The following is a 21,613-nucleotide window of genomic DNA, read 5'->3' on the forward strand; positions in this document are numbered from 1 at the left end:
ACTTTCACTTAATTAACAATAGGCACACACGTTTCTGCTTCCTGACACAAATCAGTTTTATAGTCAGCACTTTTCTTCAAAACTTAAAGGAACCATATACATGTATCTTATAATGGTTGCTATGGTAACAAAGGAATTAATCATTCATATTGCTAATTTAAGCAGACTTTTACATCCATTTATATGTTCAAATATAATATGATAATGAGTTTACACTATCACATGGTAATAAGCAGACCTGTGATGCTTTCTGATACTAATTATCATACTAGTTTACTTATTAAAACCTTGTTATAAAATACCGAAATATGGTTGCTATGGCAACTGAAATATTTCATAACGTGAGAATTCATGATATTTATCATTGTTTATACCAAATTTAATAGATTAAGGATATTATATTGATAAATTATTAAAATTTGACGCATATATTCATATTATGAGATTTTTCATATTACCATGGCAACCAATTTATCAAGCTATATAATTTTATTTAGCAAAATAAGACATTGGTCTTTATATATATATATATATATATATATATATATATATATATATTGCACATAATGGGATGAATTAAATCATATAATTTTCATTGATGCATGTTGTTGTGTTTTCCTGTAAATTATGTCATAAAATGGCTTAAAATTGATTTTTTCTCTCAAAAATAGTCAAAATGCTTAAACATTGATTTTTCAACTTCAGGAACAATAGGTAATCCAATATTGATTTATTTATGTTTTATTAAGAATTTGTTAGGCTGAACCTAATCTTTAAGCAAGCAATAGAAAACTTTGTACATCAGTAAAATTAATTCGTTGATATTTAATCAAAAACAGACCAAAATCGAGCAATTTTAAGCATCTTGTGAGCTGTTCAAAGTATTCGTGTTACCATGGCAACGGTACCTCAATCATGAATTTTGGTACAAAATTCTATGACAGGGTATATGCCAAATTTCAGCAAAATCGGTGAGGTTGCCCATCCACCCCTATAATAAAAAATATGATGCTTACAGAGAATGACTCTTTAGAATAGACATTGTTTTTGCTGTTATATTGTTTCCAGTACCCTACACGAAGCCCCATGTCTGTAAACAACTTTTTTATTCATCGATTTCTACTGTTTCACATTTTCAGAGGATCCATCTACTACAACAACTACCGGTCGTAAAATCCAAATATCAGAACCTACATGTAGTTTGATTGGTTACTAATAAAAGTCACAAAATTTAAGACAAATGTCATGTCATTGACAACAACGCAACAGTTGGTTTTCGAAAAGGCGAAAAATGACCATTCTATACTGGTTTTGAGGCAGAGTGGTACCGGTAAAAGTCCCTTAGTAAAGCAAATCGCTCGGACATTGCTTCACGAGGGAATTTAAGGGCGGATTTAAGGGGAGGGGCGCAGCCCCCCCCCCCCCCTTAAATGTTCAAATTGAAGTTAGATCGTGGTCTGTTGTTTAGAAAAATGTAAACTATAAAAGAAGCAATAATTTATTCTCCCTCGAAGAAATAAATGCCAAAGTATTTTGATTAACTAAATTACTTTTATTGGGAGAACTTACATTTTCTATAAACTCTCTTAAATTTGCGTCATTTTATTGATTTTACCTTATCAAAAATGACAGGAAATGGTAAAATGACTACATAGGAGACATATTTCAAGCCCTATAAAATATGTAAAATCCAGGAGTTTCTGGGGGCTTCGCCCCTTGGGTCCCCACCAGGACTTCACCCTAGACCCGCTGAAAGTCTCAAGGCGGTCCCAAGACACCCTGACTCATAACTTTTCGTCCTCTAACCGCAATTGCTGGATCCACCCTGCATCTTGCAACATGCATACAAGGGAGCATATACTTCATTAAGCTACATATTATGTTCCGGATTCCCAAAACGATATATATTTACATTGAAGAAATTACTAATGACAAAGATTAAAAATTAAGATTTTCACATAGCAGAAAAAAAATCTAAAAAAAAAACTTAATTTGTATTAATTATTATTGTATTGAAATTATTAGGGGGGGGGGGAATCAAGCAATAACAGATTGAGACCTTTCACAAGCAAATCAAAGAAAGAGGGAGAAAGGGATATGCAATTCACATCAATTAATATATCTAGATATTTATTAAAATATTTACTTGCAATTTCACATTTAAGGGGAAGGGGACTCCCCACACCCCACCCCCGTGGCAACATTACCACCACCAAGCTAAAAACTCACTTATATACACAGCTTATATCGGTCAGGAAAATTTACATTTTTTTAAAGATTCATACCGGCCTTACCAAAAGGCTAACGGAGAGAACAATCCAAATTATCCTTATCCTAAGAATTTTCCCCTCGTTTAGATTTCCCTCCAAAATGCTCTAGATTTTACCTATTCATTTGGTTGCCTCTAGTATTATTATAGTTTTAAGCACTGAAGATTAAACGAGTCTTTTTCTACCAACAGAGCTCAATTACTTTCATGTTAGTCTTACATAGCCCTAAAAATTACATTATTGCAAAAATAATTACTATACATTTTTCACACGCAGTATATTTTATCTCTATATAAAAAAAAAATCTGTCCGTAGATCTCAAACCGGAAGTTGTTGTAGTAGATAGATCGTCTGAAATCGATGAATAAACAAGTAGTTTACAGCCATGGGACTTCGTGCAAGTTGCTGAAAACGATATACCAGCAACAACAACCTCTATTAAAGCGGTGTATATTACAAAAGTGAGAATGAATGACTAGCTAATCGCAAAATGTCTCATGACATAAGCGAGTGGTGTCCTAAATCTAGTTAGGTACCTTGTGGTATTAGTAAGGAGGGGTGACCCATGTATGAAACAAGTGCCTGTGTATGCAAGTATCTTTTCCATTTAATTGATGCAGAATTTCTTCAAGTTTTAATTACCATCGTTTACATTGTAAATGAAGATGACGAAATAGGCACTTTTCACTTTATTAATCTACAAAATACACATCCAAGAAATTTGTTTGACTTAATTTGTAGAATATAATGAAATCTTTATTTGTGTAATTTTACGGCAACAGTATTTCGAATATGCTGTATATAGAGTAGTTACTAATAATTGATAGCATGAACTACTGTCGTAATATCTACGTTTTGAATAAAAGAAAATCAATTATATGGGTATAATTAACAAGCCGCTAAGAAATTAGGAAACATTCGAGTAATTTCTAATTGCTGACCACCAGAGGACACATTTAAATAATGTTAGTGAAAATTAAAGAGGGAAGATGAAAACATAGCGAAATCGACATAAAAAGAAAATCACATCACTTATGTATCGAGACATAGGTAATTAAACTATACAAACCATACCATATTGTTCTCCATAGTCCATGAACTGTATTCTGATGCTGTAGATGCTGAGTACTTTCTCAAGGTCAGCATACCACCATGTCCATTTATCTGGATATATAGTTCCGATAGATGCTGTCCTTGTACACGTGTTAATGTCTCCATCCACTGCACGACTGGATTGATACTTCTGACATGTTCCAGTTTCTTGACAGAAGGGTACATCCTTAGCCTGTTGGGTCTCCTTATTCTGAGATAGGATTTCTGAAAATGAAGACACCTATTCTATTGCTATCTGAGTGTGGATATAATCACCTTTTCACTCATAAACATACTTCTGATCAGAACAAGTAATGATAGCTGCATCGTCATAATTAATCAAGAATTGAAATTTACATGTAAAATGTATAGGGTTATTCCAGCGTTTCAGTAAGAAAACGACGTGAAATGCATTTATATTTTCCAAGACGAGTAACACATAATAATCATGTTGCAAATTTGTACAATGGAAACTACACTTTGATGTACGATGGCAGATGAATATTAGTTGAACTTGATTTTGTTTCATTACATTGTGTGAGGAAAACTAATTTGAAATAATGTAAAACTTATACGGTACCAATTTTGATGCACCAGATGCGTATTTCGACAAATAATGTCTCTTCAATGATGCTCAACCGAAATGTTTAAAATCCGAAATAAATATGAAGTATTAGAGCTAAATATAGCCAAAAACAGGGTGCCAAAAAAGTGGAGCCAAATTCGTCCAAGGTTAAGAGCTATGCATGAGGGAGATAATCCTTAATTTTGAAATGAATTTCTAAATTTTATAACAGCAATTAAATATACATCCGTATTTTCAAGCTAGTAACGAAGTACTTAGCTACTGGGCTGTAGAGACCCTCGGGGACTAACAGTCCACCAGCAGAGGCCTCGACCCAGGGGTCATAATGTAAAACTTATACGGCACCAATTTTGATGCACCAGATGCGTATTTCGACAAATAATGTCTCTTCAGTGATGCTCAACCGAAATGTTTGAAATCCGAAATAAATATGAAGTGATGCACTGAACTGTACAAAATGGGGGTGCTACTTTGTTTAAGTTTGATTGTTAGTACGATGTATTAATTGGCAACAACACTGTACTAGACCGTATTACGAACGAGAAAGTTAATAGTACGATATATATATAAACAATATATTGTTTACTTACGGTATCCATAGGACAAATTCAGTATCATTGATATCAAAACGACAAGTGTCTGCATATTCAACATTTTAAAACAACAAGGAAGGTTTGTTTTTTAATTTAAAAAAATATTAAGTGATCAACAGTTGTCATATTTCTAATGTTTAAGACATTTAATGACCATGATGAAGTTTAAAGTTTTCCAACATTCCCCTCTGCAGAATGAAAATAAATGATTGGAAATGAATTTCTTTTTATACACTTATATAACTTTTTAGAAGACGGAAAAGTGTTTAGATATACGGATTTGTTTTTATACAGTTATACTTGCGTAGACCGAACGGAAAGTTTGGAGAATGATCGACAGCGAGTACTTGCTGAAGATCGTAGAAGCTACTACTCTGTTGTCAAGGGACAATATGAAATAATGATTTTTTTTTAAAAATGAGTCCAAATTGTAGGCGTAGTTGCATGATAACCCGTGATTTGTTTGATTGTTTGGTAATCATCTAGTCTATCAATAATGTAAGGTTTAAAAATTATATACATATTGACATACATGTAGTATCGAACAACGTTCTGTAATATTTCATGCAATCTTGGATATGCCTGCCGATTAATGATCAGGTCATATCTTCATCATGATTTCTCGATTAATTGGTATACATATGGATGCATATTTGCTGACATCTTAAGGACAACAAGGTCCACTTCTTAAACAACTGTGATATTCTTTCGAAATGATTAGCATTTTCTGTTCTGTAATACATAATGAAGTATGAATAAAATCTATCATTTTTAGGACGAATATGGTAAAATGCGAGGACGAACATAGGACAAAGCGAAATTGAAAGGACGATGGAGTAAAACGCCAAAGCGGAGGAGTAAAGGAAGCTGTCATCCACATTAAGGAGTTTCAAAATTGCATGCTCTTTGTAATCATAAAGGTTTCAACAATTCAATAAGTAAAATAGCCGATCTGAAAATATTCCGATATTTGCGAGTTAAATGATATCAAACCGTCATCACTTAATATATTTTGATAAAGTAGTTCAGGTCAGTATACTGAAATTTAGAGATACCATAAGTGATGTCCATTATACGTATGTCGGTCATTTCAAGTGATGGATGAACTTCCATGGCAGTATAAACCTCAAATCACGGTGGGGTGTGAATCCTTTAGTCCATTGTTAGTTATTTTGGGCAGTAACAATGTTACTAAAAAATATCAATTTATTCCTCCATTTGAACAAAATTAACAGTACTGAATTTTGTCTGTAATTGAACAAAATCGAAATAAGAACAGGTATTCGAAGTTAAAGTAATTAATCGTAGCTGACAAAAGAAATGGGGCATTGATATGATATCTTGATAAATTCATAAATCATTTGTAGGATGTTCCGGGAGAGGGAAATTTTAAATGTCCTCCTAATATTTCCTTCATTAAATATCCTGAGAAAAGCATTTTCTTTCTTATATGATCAGACATCCCAAATTGATTTATTAATGTCATTGTGTATCTTATCACACCCCAGTATTATTATATAACAACTTCCAAAAAATTAAGATCCCGAGGGGATCCAGGTTAGAATAGGTATTCAGAGTTTCATATCGTACAAATCCATTTAAATGACTCCTGGTGAACAAAGGAACGCAATATGGCTTCTAGTTTATTGAACACCTGACTACATCACCAAGAGAGTAGTAATTGTAACATGCATAAGAAATAAGATAAAGGAACAGTTCTTAATGTCAGTACACAATATATGGAATACCGTCACACTCAGTACCCTTTGCTTGTCGTGAGAGGTGACTAAATGGGGTGGTTCTTCGGATAAGACCGCAAAATCCGAGGTCGCGTGTCGCAGCAGGTGCGGCACGATAGAGATCCCTCTCTGCGCAAAGGCCATAAGCGCCGAGCATCTAGACCTAAATTTTTCAGTCCTTCAACGGCAGTCGCCGTATGAGTGAAATATTCTCAGGTGACTGATTCATGATTTTCCCCAAAGTTTTGTTTTTCAATTTTTTTTATCAACATCTAATGTGTTTGAAAGGTTTCACATGAAAATTAAGGTTATACATTATCACAGAAGCTCATTTTAGAGAGTTTATTATTTGTTTTGGAAACAAAGATTGCGGTATGCTATTGTTTACGAAATTTTAAAAAGAAATGGATATCGATCTAAGTTTATTATATTTTTCACATTTCAAGGGTAAAAGGTGTCATCTAAAAGTTACAATTTACGACTATGCAAAATGAAGATGCTTTATATTACAAAATTAATATTTCACTGGTTTGTTTATTTACATAAAAAGACTCGAGTCTTTGTTTACATAACACAGATTTAACGCTAAAACATTGCTTTTATTCTTGCATTTAGAAGGTCAGAATTTTGACTGTCAACATTAAATGAGTTATATTTTAAATGTTTAACATAAAAAATGAAAAATATTTTTATCAAAAATCGTGAACCGGTCCCTTTAAACAATATAAAATCAAACTTAAAAAATTAAGTACTAGAAGTATGACAGGAGTAAGGATTGATGAGCAAAATATACAATTATCAGAGGAAATTATATCATATTGAGTATGTTTAAAGCTCAAATAGATACTAGTAGTTATGCCGCAGATTAAGAGAAAATACAAGTATTTATAGTTTATATCTGCACTAATGGAATTTCAAGATCCTTTCGTACGAAAATAGTGTGACCTTGAAATTACACGTTAACAACAAATAACCTTGACACCCATATTTGCGTGTCTCAAAAGAATGCATCCATTCTATAGTTGTTGCAGACAAAATATAGTATCTCAACGTCTCCAATTAATATGAGAAGAATCCATCTTTAAAGTTTCCAGCAAGTTGGACAGATTATCCAGTCATGGAAGACCTTACAATTTTAAAGTTGTAATGCTCGTATTTATCCACAGTTTGATTATAAAAACGGGAAATAATGTGTTTTAATATAGTTGTTATGGTCCAATATTGATTAATGGGAGTGCAGTATATTATCACAAATGCAGTAAATAGCCGTCGCTCAAGTAGATATTAGGCCAACTTTTACAATTAGATTTGGTTACATGTAGTTTTTATCTCTAGATCGGTCAAGTATGAGTTCTGACACACTTTCTTCATTACCTCCAATCTGAAAACAGCATGTTCCCATATTTAAATAAACTTGAAACCCCTGAACACAAGAATGATTTATGCCAAGTGTCATTGAAATTGGTGCAGTAGGCGAAAATTAAAAAAAAGGTTACAGATAGACGACAGACAACAGGTGATTAGAAAAGCTCAGTTGAGCTTTGAGCTCAAGTTAGATAGTAAGGTTAAAAACATTGCTATCAACAGAATGATCTTATAACAAGAGATGCACACGTAAAATATGCGAACCGGATCACTCATCATTCAAAAGTTATGAGCAAGGTTAAAGTTTCGGAGACATGGGCAGACAAAACAATATGCCCCCGAGTATAGTTGAATCCACACAACTCGAGAATGTTTGCAAATTTGATATGATTTAGTGTGACCTTTCTACTGTTGAAAAATTGATTTAATGGATTTTGCAAATATTCGAATTTAAAACTTTTATCTCCTGATGTGACTCCATTCTATTTCTGGGACTCATCATGAGCAAACTTGAATTCTAACTACCTGAAGGTATTCAATATATAACAAAATGATATTGAACAATTTTTGATGGACGTTTATTTTAAATAATGATGAAAGTGAAGTGTAGATCGAATTTCCATGACTGGTAAATGATTAGAACCGGACCATTCTTGGAAGAGTTCTCCGTCATTGGTAAAAATGAAAATCCAATTCTTTTTCAAAGTTTGTGTGGTAAATGATTAATTGTATTTCATATTTTCATAAATTGAAAGTTTATGTTACCTTTTACCAAGATATTTGTATGAAAAATAAATGTATTTTTAAAATATTTCAATTAAACATGCTTTTTCCATAGACTTTTATTAAATGTAAAATTTTATGTGAATTAAATCAAGCTCTAATCAAAATTTTGTAAATCGCAATGGTGGAATACTTTTGTTCGATAAACTCTTAAAAATGATACTATGATTACAAAATCCCACGATCCATTTACCAGATATGAAATATCATACGTTTATTGCATGATACGGTAGTGAGGGAGATATGGAGATTTATTCACACACACACCCCAAAGTATATTCCCCGAGGGCAACGATTTTTCTTGGGTGATTAAATCTTCATATCTCACGAACATTCATGCAATAAATTGTTTATTATACCGAAACAAAGCAAGACTACAAAAATGCATTTTGCAGTCCGCTCATCTATACATTGCATGCAGTTGAGATCGCCCTCACGGTAACACCGCGCCGTCAACGTATTAGAGGGTACAAACAACGAAATACAATGACATGATAACCAGTTTTTGTGCCTTACGAACTATGAAAGTACAATGACTCCGACTTATTGTAACGTCACAAAAAACTGTAGTCTACCTTGATTTAAAATTTATGCATGGGGCTGCCGAAGAGGTGAAATATGATGGGGAGATATGATGTTTGAGAAGGAGATCTGAAATTTTATCAAACCTGGCACCTGTCTAGACCAATCAGATTATGTGTTGCATAGAATTCTCATACTGAGGTATAATATGATCGTTATACATTGTATGCCTTATGATGACTACCCATGAAGAATGGAGAGTTTTAAAGATATTTCCTTATATATTACTATGTAAAACTGTGGAATCAAACTACAACTGGGCATCATAAGTAATATGACTAATCATGCCCCTGCTGTTGTTGAATTATTGAAATGTAGACAATATAAAACCTTGGAGCCCAATAGTGGGTGAGAATTAATCTACACTATGTTAGGACGTTTTCATGTAAAGTTAACTTTGTTGGCTCAGTGTTTCTTGAGGAGAAGATTTTAAATGACCTCATCCTATTTTTTGCCCTATCTTGTACTACTTTAAAGGAAATCTCTTAGTTTTACTCTGGTTTTAAAGTAATGCTTTTTGAATCAATATACTGTTTCTGCCTTCCTCTTTTCAGACTGACCGGATGGTTACTCTTCCAGGCACTTGATCCCACCTCTGATATATCCAGGGGCCCGTGTTTGCCCAACTCTCTATTTTGTATTCCTTAAAAGAGTCATGAGATTGATCACTGTTTCTTATTCTCATCTTTCATTACTTTGACGCAATTTGTAATAGCGCCGTGCATCTATGACTACATGAATTTGTTCAGTGCTGTAAGTTGTGGCTTGGTGGATCAGCGGATATAGCGGACTAGCACTGCTTAGAATAACAGCTTATGGCTTGTGATGGATATTTTAGGATCAATACCAGCTTGCCACAGTTTGCATGAGGGGTCTGTTAGGTATGACCGTCATCTCGTACCACGACCGCTATAACGGATGGATTCGAGCTCGCTTTACTCGGTAGAGTAGGCATACGTGATCAAAAAGTAATGAATAGTCTCGCTGATGAATTCCGTTGGAGGCAGTGCCATTCATGGCTCGTCAAGATAAACTGTAGATTCCTTAATTTACACGAGTACTAATTATCGCGAAATGACTCATGGACGTCAAATCGCGAGAACATATATTCGCGAGTGCTCTGTTGATCAAGAGTTGTTGCATGTATTTTGGGTATATAAAATTAAAAGCGAGTTATTTTATTTAGCGAGTGATGTTTCTCGCTTATCTACGCGATAATAGATTACGCACGTATATTTAGGAATTTACAGTAATCCGTGAGTCTTTTGTAACTTCTAGATTTGGATTACCGTAAGAGGCAGTATGTGTTCTGTACGACTTATGAACATGACTGCAATTTGTCATTAAATTAATCATTAATTCATTATTCAAAATATTGATATTGTTTTTTGCTGAAAAAAATATTAGATAATTAAAACTGTAATATACACGTGAAAGGTGAAGATAACAAACAGTGAGCAATCTCATAGCTCCTACAAGCAATACAAAATATATAGTTGGGCACAGACGGACCCCTGAACACACCAGAGGTGGGATCAGATGACTAGTAGGAGTAAGCATCCCCTGTCGACCGGTCACATCCGGCGTGAGCCCTATATCCTGTTTATGGAAACGGAGTTCTTATCCGTAGCCAAAATCAGTGTGCCAAGAACGGCTTAACAATCGGTATGAAACATGTCAGACAGCATTTGACCCAATGATAGGTTGTATTGACGAACTATATCGTTATAACGACCATAGATTTTGCGAAATGCTGACTTCAATCACAACTGCTGAAACCCCTGTGCCATTAACTTGTTTGTCAGTAGCTTACCTCGATTTGAAAACTGACTATAGCAGAACAAGCTCTTGCATATCGAATCAGTTGAGATATATAAACACCATATGCAGGTGATAATGGAATATTGCTACATAAATATGGGAAGTTGACGATGGAGAAGCTGAAATCATTCCATTTGTCATACAGTTGAGTTGTCAGTTTGCTGTTAATGTCTACTTTCAATAAAATATCTAAGTATGATGCAGAAGTGTAAAATTCAGTGGACTATTCCTGATTTTAGTATCAATTTCTATTTTGAAATGAAAACAGATTGATATGTATTTTGTTACCCAAAGACCAGCAAGATATTCACAAGATGGAAACTATGCTTTGATATACTAAACTTAAATCAGTTTCGTTAATATTCATCAAGAAAGCTGAGTAAGAGATAGCATTCGTAGAAACACTCCTTGTTTCGATTGATTGTTAGCACAGTGTATATTGTGACTAATCTTCACTAGCTTACTTCACAAATGAGAGAGTTATTAGTAAGATAGATATAGACACAAATGAGAGTGTTACTAGTAGGATAGACATAGATGATATGAAAAGTGTTTACTTACGGTATCCAGATGAAAACGTCAGTCTCAATAATATCAAAAAGACAAGTGTCTGCATGTTAGAATTCTTAAATCAACAAGGAAGTGTTATTCTAAACTGAAGAAAATAAGGTGACCAAGAGTTGACATATTTGTAATTGTGGAGGCATTTAATGGCCGATATGAGTAAATGTTTTCAGACATTTCCTTCTGAAGAATTCACATGACTGACAATGGGCGCTGCTGATATAAGATCACATATTGTAATTTTATCATATTCCGTTCTTAGCTAATTGCAAGTCAGACATTATAATATAATATAATATATATATATATATATATATATATATATATATATATATATATAATATTCTTGCTAATCCCTCATTGTATGTGGTCAATGTCACTGTTTTCTGTTCCATTAGGGAATGTTTCAATCTGTGGAGACGTCACCAGTTTTAAGTTAAGTATCACAAATTGTTACCTATGTATGGCATTGTACAAAATGCGGGATTTTGATATTCCTCCTACTTTTAATCAATTCTGACAAGGTATCAAGTTTTTCTTTTTGATATATAGCCCATCGTCTGGCAAAAATTTTAACATACTATAAATTCCTAAATATATGCGTGAAATTTCTTATCGCATAATTTCGCGAGAAACATCACTCGCGAAAAAAATATTTCTCCCTTCTATTTTTATATTGCTAAAACACATGCAAAAACACCTGGGCCCGGTTTTTCGAAAGCTGGTTAACTTTAACACAGTGGTTAAGTTTAACGCAGTGTTAACTCCTAACCAAGTGATTAGCTAACACAATGATTAAATTCTGTTTTTCGAAAGCAATTTAACACATTGGTTAGTTAACACTGTGTTAACCGAGTTAACCACTTGCTAATCATTTGATTACCCATAATGCACATGCACTTCCTATGTAAACAATAAGAATGCAGGTGTAAATAAAAGTCTTGTTTGTGGTAGATAGTTGATGAAATGTTCATGTATTGGTTAGTTTCGAAATACATGACAGTGACTGTGAGCCATGCACTTGTATAAATGCATTTATTAGTCTATTCAATTTGAATAATCATAGAGATATTAGTGCATTATATAATGATATATACTAGGCCTTTAGAAGCCTAGTTAAGAAAAACGGTGCGTATGTTGTAGAAAGCAGCCTCATTGCACAGTTTATCAAAGTGGGGATTTATAGGGAGTAGAACAAGTTGACTTCACAATTGTCTGAAAATACTTGACAACCCAAAACAAAATAATTTATACACTGTTCCCTTTGGTAAATTTGATGAAATTTGACAAATATATCTATTTATGACAACATAAACTGCACACCGTCATAGCGCATCATCAATACACACCTCAGAATGTCTGAGTCTTTGAAATTTTCATGATTTTTGGTCTGAGGCGGACAGAAAATGAAGTCGACGGCCATTTTCAACCACTGTGTTAAGACTTAACACAGGTACTGGAGGTGGATTAAAGTTAACACAACGCTATCACAGTGTTAACGCAAAAACAGTTAATCACATGGTTAACTTTAACACAGAAGTTAACACCGAGTTAACACTGTGTTAAAGTTAACCAGCTTTCGAAAAACCGGGCCCTGTTGTTGCAAACCTTACCTTAATTCCGCTTTTAACCATTGCACCTTTAATGTGGCGTATAGTCCTCTTAAATCTGCACAGTAACTGTACCAGACCTGCTCAACAAAGGATTTGCGATTTAACTCACAGGAGTCATTTTGCGTAATTGGATTTCGTATAAGATGGTCTATATCTAGGTACAGCAAAGATTGTTCATAATTAAAAAGTTTAGATGCAATAGTGGAAGTATATTTGTAGAAAATATAGGGTGTAGACATGAACTTGAAATGTGTTGGAATACAAGACTGAACTCTTTTATGACGAAGAATGTTGCTTATGTTGACGGCATCTATTCCTTTGTTTGTAAATTTGAGTTTAAGGTGATTGACAACATCCATGATCATATAATTAAGTCTATATTCGGGTGTTGAAAAATGCAAGTACAGACTAGCTATGGGTTCTTCAATTAAGGTATGTGATACTCTCAATGGAACAGAGTAAAGTTTTGTGTGGATAGAATGTGGACCTAATTGTCGACGTAAGGTAAAGGTGAATCAAGGGTGACATTATTATGCTTGGTCTTTTGTATATCGTGCATGACTGCGTTTCCGTCTTGCGAATTGGAAAAGAGTCCCATCACTTCATGTTATTTCCTTGTGGACTAGTAAGATTTCCTACATCATGTACATAATCATTGCATCCATATGGAAATGTAGTATCTAGAGTCCTGGTCCATTGATCTTCTCGTTATCTACGAAAAGGGGTACTTAATGTTAGATTGTTTGTATGCAAGATGAAGATAACGAACAGTGATCAATCTCAAAAGTTGTATCATGATAAATGTTTTCCAAACTCCTAACCCTCATCAACAAGATGGAGTGGTTTGGGGAATTAAAATAAATGTAAAGAAGTTGGCTACCATCATTGTTTATTTGAAATATTTGTCCCTATATTCTTTTATTAAGTGCACCTTTAGTTTCATCCACATAGATTAATTAAGCCACATATATTACGCTCAGTGTTAAAAGATTTACGATTCAAAAATTTTGATAGAGAAACTACGTCTGGTGAAATTATTACTAATTCAATTTCTAGTGATCATAATATCAAAAGTTTTACAATTCTTTACAGAACATTTTAAGATCAAGCACATGAGATCCGAAAATGAATCTTCAAAAGGACCTCTTAAAGGAGCATGACAGTCTTTAATTTGGGTATATGAATTTTCGTTTCTATACAAAAGCTGACAATCTGATGACTGCACATACGACAAAACTTTCATATTTCAAAGGATAATCCGAGGAACCCCAACAAATCTGTTAGAGCCTGTGTCCAATATAGACTTCACAGAGTGACACTTTTCTGTACTGGGCGACCTGTCAGTCAGTATTGTCTCATTATTGTTTATGTTTATGAAAGAACATGTATCAAATGACATGTATCTTCAGGGACAGGTTGTCCATCAACAGAGATACATGTTCCATTGTTAAATGGAAGATGAAGATAACTATCTACATATCTGTTAGTAAAGAAAACGTTTAATAGGAGTTGTCCTTTTATATCAAGGTTTTTAAAATTTAATTCAATAACAAATAAACTAACAGTTCATTATTTGAAGAGAATAATTAGTTTCTTCCTTTTATAAACCCGCAAACGTTGCAGGTAAATCCGAAGAATCCTCATTCATACATGCAAGGTGAAGATAACGAACAGTGATCAATCTCATAACTCCAACAAGCAATACAAAATAGATAGTTGGGCAAACACGGACCCCTGGACACACCGGAGGTGGGATCAGGTGCCTAGGAGGAGTAAGCATCCCCTGTTATTATAAGCATTCCCTGTTATTATATATTATGGGTTATATTATTGCTAGGATAGTATACATGTATAATAAACAGGTGCAGTAAATATAAAGCACAATATCATATAACTAAATGGTTTACGACACAATAGCGTAATGTTCCTAGCAGTTCCTAGCAGAAAGAGCGTAGACATTTGAACCCACGAAAGTCTATGAGGAAGATGGACCTTCAGCTTTCGAGCACACTCGTGCAGGTTTTATTATTGAGTATACGTCATTGCTGGTTCAATATTTCTTGATATTAGTTGATGTTACAGGATTTCAACAGTCTCGTTTAAAGTATACATTTCGCAAACTTTATGATTCTTCTCATGTTATAATTTGCCAACACAACCTGCCATTAGCTGGTTGCTTCGAGATACCAATTTACTCTTATGTCATTCTAATATTGAAAAACAGAGAAGCTAATATTATACTAACTTTATAAAAAGAATAAAGAAATCAAGTTTATATAAACCCTAAACCTAGTTGAGTACTGAGGTAACATTTGGTGGTTAATATTGTCATGTCGAATGAAAAGGTGAAGATTACAAACAGTGATAAATCTCATAAATTCTATAAAGAATACAAAATAGAAAGTTGGGCAAACACAGGTCCCTGAATATACCAGAGTTGGGATCAGGTGCTTAGGAGAGTAAGCATCACCTGTCAATCAGTCACACCCGCCGTGAGCACTATATCTTTATCCGGTAAACGGAGCACTTTGTAGTCAGAATCAATGTGCAAAGAACGACCTAACAATTGGTATGAAACAAATCAGACACATGTTACCAAATGGCAGGTTGTGCAGACAAACTAGATCATCATAGTGGCTATAGAATTTGTTGAAATGCTGACTTTTAACGAGGCTGTTGAAACCCACATAACATCAATTTGTTTTTCAGTAGTCTGCCTCGATTTAAAATCATACTCAGAGGAAGCCCTTTTGTATCGAAATACTTTAGAGATATGAACACCACATGCAGGTGATAATGGGATATTTAAAAAATAACCATTGCGTTTTCCCGCATGTTGAAGGATAAACTCCGGGCTTGAGAAATATACTAAAATATAAAAGCTGAGGCGTCAGTCTCATAAGAATATAAACACAGGTCAGCTAAGAAAGGGGCACATTTCGTGACTGTTGGTAGGCCTGATCACTTAAGATTATGAAGAGGAACCCCAACATATATTTAATTTCAAATCCAAAGGATGTGTACATGGAATCAAAGTTTTATTTAACAAAGGAAGTTTTTGGATGACTGATCACTAGATATCAGTATTTTCTTTTTCCATTTTTGTTGAAGAAGCAACTCTCTACGATGGAAAAAGCATGCTTTTTAATCTATTATGATTAATGGTCGAGTAAATTGGTGAAAATTCAATTTCAACTTTTTAGAATTCAAATATGCCTCATTATTGCAACTGTGGTTTAGAAGAGCTTGGCTTTATTTCCACATTTGCTTCTATTTACCTTTCAAAAGATGGACTTCCTCAATATTACAATCCGGTTTTAAATACATCTAATATGCTCATGAATGAGACGAATTTGAGTTATAGTACCTATCCTGGATTCGAAAGGTTCACAGAAACCCTTACAAACAAAGACATATTGCAAGATCCAGTAATGTTCTATCAACACTTACGAACAATTCAATATAACGAACAGTGATCATTCTCATGAAACCCATAAAGAATAAAGAATACAAAATCAACCGAACGGAACCCTAAAAACACCAGAGGTGGGATCTGGTTCGTATGAGAAGAAAACATTCCCTGTTAACCGATCACATCCACCGTGAGTCTTACTTTACCCCTCATGAAAATATTGATTAACAATAGTGAAGGAGACTCGGAGTGCCACAAACGGGGTTTTACGTGGCAATCTTTTGTATTTCTAACCTGATTTTCATGAGAGATAAATCGTCAACGCCAAACAATCCCGAATATGGTAAGAAATCCACGATTCTTTACTTTTCATGGTTGCAGGTCGCTTGTAAAATTTCATCAAGTGAAAGGTGAAGATAACAAAAATGATTGATTGAAGTTTTATGCCGTTTTGGCAATATTTCAGCCACTTTACGGCGGTAGAACAATGATCAATCTCGAACAATGATCGATCCCATAACTCCTATAAGCAATACACAATAGATAGTTGGCCAAACACGGACCCTTGGACATACCAGAAGTAGGATCAGGTGCATATAATAAGTAAGCATCCCATGTCGACCGATTACACTCGCCTTAAGCCCTACATCTTGATCAGATAAACGGAGCTATTCGTAGTCACAATCAGTGAGCCAGGATCGGTTTAACAATCGGTATGAAACACATGAGACAGTATTTGGCCCAATTATAGGTTGTATTGGCAAATTAGATTGTTATAACGACCATAGAATGTGCGAAATGCTGAATTTAAACGAGACCATTGAAACCCCTGTACCATAAACTTCTTTGTCAGTAGCTTGCCTCGATTTGAAAACTGATCATACGCAGAACAAGCTCTTGCGTATCAAATCAGTTGAGAGATATAAACACCATATGCAGGTGATAATGGAATATTGCTACATAATTAAGGAAATTTGACGATGGAGAAGCTAAGAGAATCCCGTTTGTCATAAAGTTGAGTTGTCAGTTTGCTGTTAATGTCTACTTTCAATAAAACATCTAATTAAGACGCAGAAATGGATGACTCTGTGGTGTCTTTTATGTCGAGTTGACAGGGATATATCGAATCTAAATATGAATGAAAGATATTGTTATTGATTGACGAAACGTCGTCGATATATCTAAATGTCGAATTGAAGGCCACAGCAAGATATTTTTTCGTCTCACGTACATGTAGAAGCTTTTGAATAAATTCTGCTTAATATGAGAAAATGTCACGGGCTAATAATGTTTTATTTCAATGTACCTTTTATACCTCAATAAATAATAAGAAGTAGGTACTATCATCCATTCTTTTTAATTGTTAATAAATTGTACATATAATATATTTCAATTTATAATGTTTTCCATCTTTTCTGCATCATGAATTAATATCATTTATCATTATCTAGATAAATCCCGTTCATCCACTGGCAGGTGTGACACCTTGTGTGATTTTATTCAACATTACAAGTTTTGGTGACCATATGTATCAGTGATACATTATAGTTAGATTGGGTGATTGAGGAAAAGTTGTTATGGTTTGAAAACGACAGAAAATGCATTGCTTCTTCATATTTATTACCGATGCAAACAGATATTAGGTATTCTTTACAAACTATGATCTTTCCTCAATCAATCGACACCGGGATCGTAAGATTTAAAGTCCTTAAAAATATAAAAAGAAGACGAAAGAAAATTTTAGTCAGCGATTTTTGGGATTCCAGATTCCTCCCTTGTGTAAATATAGAAAAGTAGGTAGCAAATGCACACACAGCTTTAGTATTTATGAATCGTTCAAATATATGCATTTCAAAATGAAATATCAATAAGAATCATCATAATGAAAACCAGAAGAATCAGTTTAATTCAAAACACATTTTATAGACGATCTCTTAAAGACAGGTTCTGATATGAACTGTCATTGGACATGTTGAGTTCCTGATACTGGTGTACATCGTTATCGCTGTCTTGTGATGGCGGTGATATTTCGGAACTAGCGATATAGTCCGAGGAACGCTTCTCTTGTTTCCTCTTATATAGTAGCCTAAAATATAGCAGAATTGATATAAATTACAAAGGCTTTATGGAATCATGCAGAATATTCATAACCCACAAACATATTTTACCTCAATAATATAACAATGACAACGACCAAGCTAAAGTTGATAACCAGTGAGATAGACAAGGCTGTGATGTATGCATCCGGGGTACTATACTCGTCATTACTGACAATAGGTGCCTCTGAAAGTAAACAATATTCAAGTTTTAAATTTATTATTTCTTCCGATCACTAGAACATATGAAAGATTACAATTTGTGATAGACAACAATTTCCTTAAAAATTCAGATTCTAGATTTTTGGGGGAGAGAATTATTCACAAATGTTTAATATTATTTTTTGTACAACTATGGGGTAACTAACTGAAAATTACCCACAATAGGTAAGCAAGATTTAACAGATATCAGCAGATGAATTCATTGGTAAAACAACTGTAAAACAGTACTGGTCGACTAGGTTCGAAAGATGAAAGGAGAAGAGAACGATCAGTGATCTGAAAAGGTACATGTATAAACGATGATAAACTTCAAATTGAATTCACAGTGACCGGTCAACAGGGGATGCTTACTCCTCCTAGGCACCTGATCCCACCTCTGGTGTGTCCAGGGGTCCGTGTTTGCCCAACTATCTATTTTGTATTGCTTGTTAGGAGTTATGAGATTGATCACAGTTCGTTATCTTCACCTTACAGTTATCACTAAATATTGATGATATTGCGAGTATAACCGTCACTACAGTGTACAAACCTTCCAGGGAAAACACGTCAAGTGGAATTCGATTTGGGTAAATGATATTCCTAGTTTAGTTTTTGACTTTTTCAACGTAAAGGTTATTTAAGTTCAGAGAAATCAAAGAATGTTTAAAATTCAGATTTGTAAATATATCTAGACGTTAATTACATTTTAAATAAAATAGAATGAATATCCTGTGTATTGTTTTAGCCAAAACTATGAACGGTATGGTTAATAAAGCTTATGGTATACTGGATTTACTTATACAGGTATGTACAGTGTATGCTAAAAATAACATATCCTGTCAATTAGATGAAAATTGTATTTAGTAATGTACTGTTGGTACACCCGACTGTGAGTGAGTAATTCCACACCATATTTCATTTGTATGGATTAAAGTGGTAAGTCGACGAGGTAAATATGTAACTTATACATTTGTATAATATGGTTCTAAAGTCTACTCCGGATATAATGAAATTCAGGGGACCGACCTGAATTGTTCATTATATCCAAAGTTCAATATAACCAATGCTCAACTACACAAATATTGCTACTGGGGATTTATTTTAACTTCAATATAAAATATACTTCAATAAAACCGACTTCAATATAGGTGGAGTGTACTGTATTTTGAACATTAGCTTTTATTCCCATTGTGATTGCTAGTTCACGAAGGAGGGAGGCGGCTTAAAGCGTTATAGTTATTGCCGAAACATTTGATGCAGAAAGTCTAAAAGGAAGGTGAAGATAACGAACAGTGATCAATCTCATAACTCCTACAAGCAATACAAAATAGATAGTTGGGCAAACACGGACCCCTGGACACACCAGTGGTGGGATCAGGTGCATAGGAGGAGTAAGCATACCCTGTTGACCGGTCACTTCCGCCGTGAGCCCCATATCCTGATCAGGTAAACGGAGTTATCCGCAGTCAAAATGAGTTGTAAGGCGTGATCCAGGTAGCATTGATGTCATGATTCATATCTCAAAAACATAGGTAATAGGACTCTACAAAAGCTTTAAAAAAGCTTGACATTTGTCTTTTCAGTAGATAGATGAAATAATTGTTTATAAATATGAGTTCGACACTTACTTTCACTACAGTCAGAGTACTCCGAACACCCAGAGGAAAGTGTGCAGGATCCGTCAACATTATCACATTTATCGAAGCAGTTCTGAGAACAATTCTTGGAGCAGTTTATTCCATATGTTCCTTTGTCACATGCTTAAATACATAAAATTCAGATAGTTCTAGTTAATGAAAAGGGAGCGATACTATGTTATACGTATATTATTGATCCGTCATTGACAGGTTTTGTCTTCTATTTGTATTTCTGCGCTGGGTTATCAAACTTATGACAATGCCTGATTCGCCCACCATATTTTGGAAAAAACATCAGTGTATGAAACAATTTGATATATTTCGTTAATGTTTAAACTAAGATCTCGAACTTTCTTTGATAGCGTAGGTGCTTTTGAGCAATATATAAATGAAAACATTGAAAACAAGTACAGTGCATTACAAAAGTTATTTAGGATTTTTGGTTTGTTTTGTCTGTTTTTATCATGTCCCTTCGAGAATTTTTCACTCAAATTAGGCGTCACAAACTGGGTTCTTTAACGTACAGACACCTTTTTCATCCGATAGACCCGCAGCTCACATTTCCAAATGCCGAATGTTTGGCGAAGGAACACTCAATACCTATTTCTACGACTAATGTATGAACGGGGCTCAAAACGACAGTGTCCCTGTCTCAAGGCGAAAATCCTTACCACTGAGTCAACAATGTAAATGATACATTGTTATAATGAATATGATTATGGATCGATGCACTATTCTGAGCATAGAAATTAGTATTCTGATATATATCATTATGTCTCATATTTCACGAAATATTGATGTATGAAGTGGTACTAAAATCTATGATGATGAAAATAGCAATAGAGTTCCGACACTTATGGCTGCAAAATTGGAAATTAATAGCCTTTATGATACTGGCACCCAGGGAAATTGGCAGGGACAAATAAAAGGATTAAGAATTAAACTAAATCTTTCATCACTAGATATTGATGAAAGCATATTTTAGAAGTACTTGAAGAATTACTATATTGATAATGTTAACATGCAAGTACAAAACATCAAATTCTCTAAACGTGCAAAATTACTATTCTGTAGTAAAATTAGAAAGAACTATGAATTAAAAGACTATTTGAAATTTCCAATTGTGAAAGTAGTATGCTCTTTATTAACAAAGTTAAGAATATCTGCCCACCCTTTAGAAATTGAAACTGGTATATATTCAAAACCATGTATTCCAAACCGTTTCTCTCAGTTTTGTAAAACTTCTGTTGAAGATGAGT

At 34.1% G+C, this 21,613-nt stretch overlaps 3 protein-coding genes across 5 annotated transcripts in view; all 3 read right to left on the reverse strand.

Moving 5' to 3' along the window:
• Nucleotides 1-21,613, reverse strand: part of LOC125672579 (receptor-type tyrosine-protein phosphatase alpha-like) — a 122,817-nt gene that overhangs the window by 52,631 nt on the left and 48,573 nt on the right. The window lies entirely within an intron of this gene.
• LOC125669314 (uncharacterized) lies at nucleotides 726-11,499 on the reverse strand. Its single transcript, XM_056163894.1, has 3 exons — nucleotides 11,393-11,499; nucleotides 3,345-3,587; nucleotides 726-991 (listed from the first exon to the last, which is right to left on the reverse strand). The coding sequence occupies exons 1-3, from the start codon at nucleotides 11,445-11,447 to the stop codon at nucleotides 960-962; spliced, it is 330 nt and encodes a 109-aa protein (XP_056019869.1). The 5' UTR covers nucleotides 11,448-11,499; the 3' UTR covers nucleotides 726-959.
• Nucleotides 18,300-21,613, reverse strand: part of LOC130054341 (multiple epidermal growth factor-like domains protein 10) — a 45,484-nt gene continuing 42,170 nt past the window's right edge. For all 3 annotated transcript variants that reach the window (XM_056163880.1, XM_056163881.1, XM_056163882.1), the window contains 3 exons: nucleotides 20,346-20,477; nucleotides 18,589-18,703; nucleotides 18,300-18,506 (listed from right to left, as the gene is read on the reverse strand). In XM_056163880.1, the coding sequence (XP_056019855.1) occupies nucleotides 18,341-18,506; nucleotides 18,589-18,703; nucleotides 20,346-20,477 (413 nt within the window). In that variant the 3' untranslated portion in view covers nucleotides 18,300-18,340. The remainder of the gene's footprint in view (nucleotides 18,507-18,588; nucleotides 18,704-20,345; nucleotides 20,478-21,613) is intronic.

The sequence above is a fragment of the Ostrea edulis genome, chromosome 4 (assembly GCF_947568905.1).
Source record: "Ostrea edulis chromosome 4, xbOstEdul1.1, whole genome shotgun sequence".
Lineage (NCBI taxonomy): Eukaryota > Metazoa > Mollusca > Bivalvia > Ostreida > Ostreidae > Ostrea > Ostrea edulis.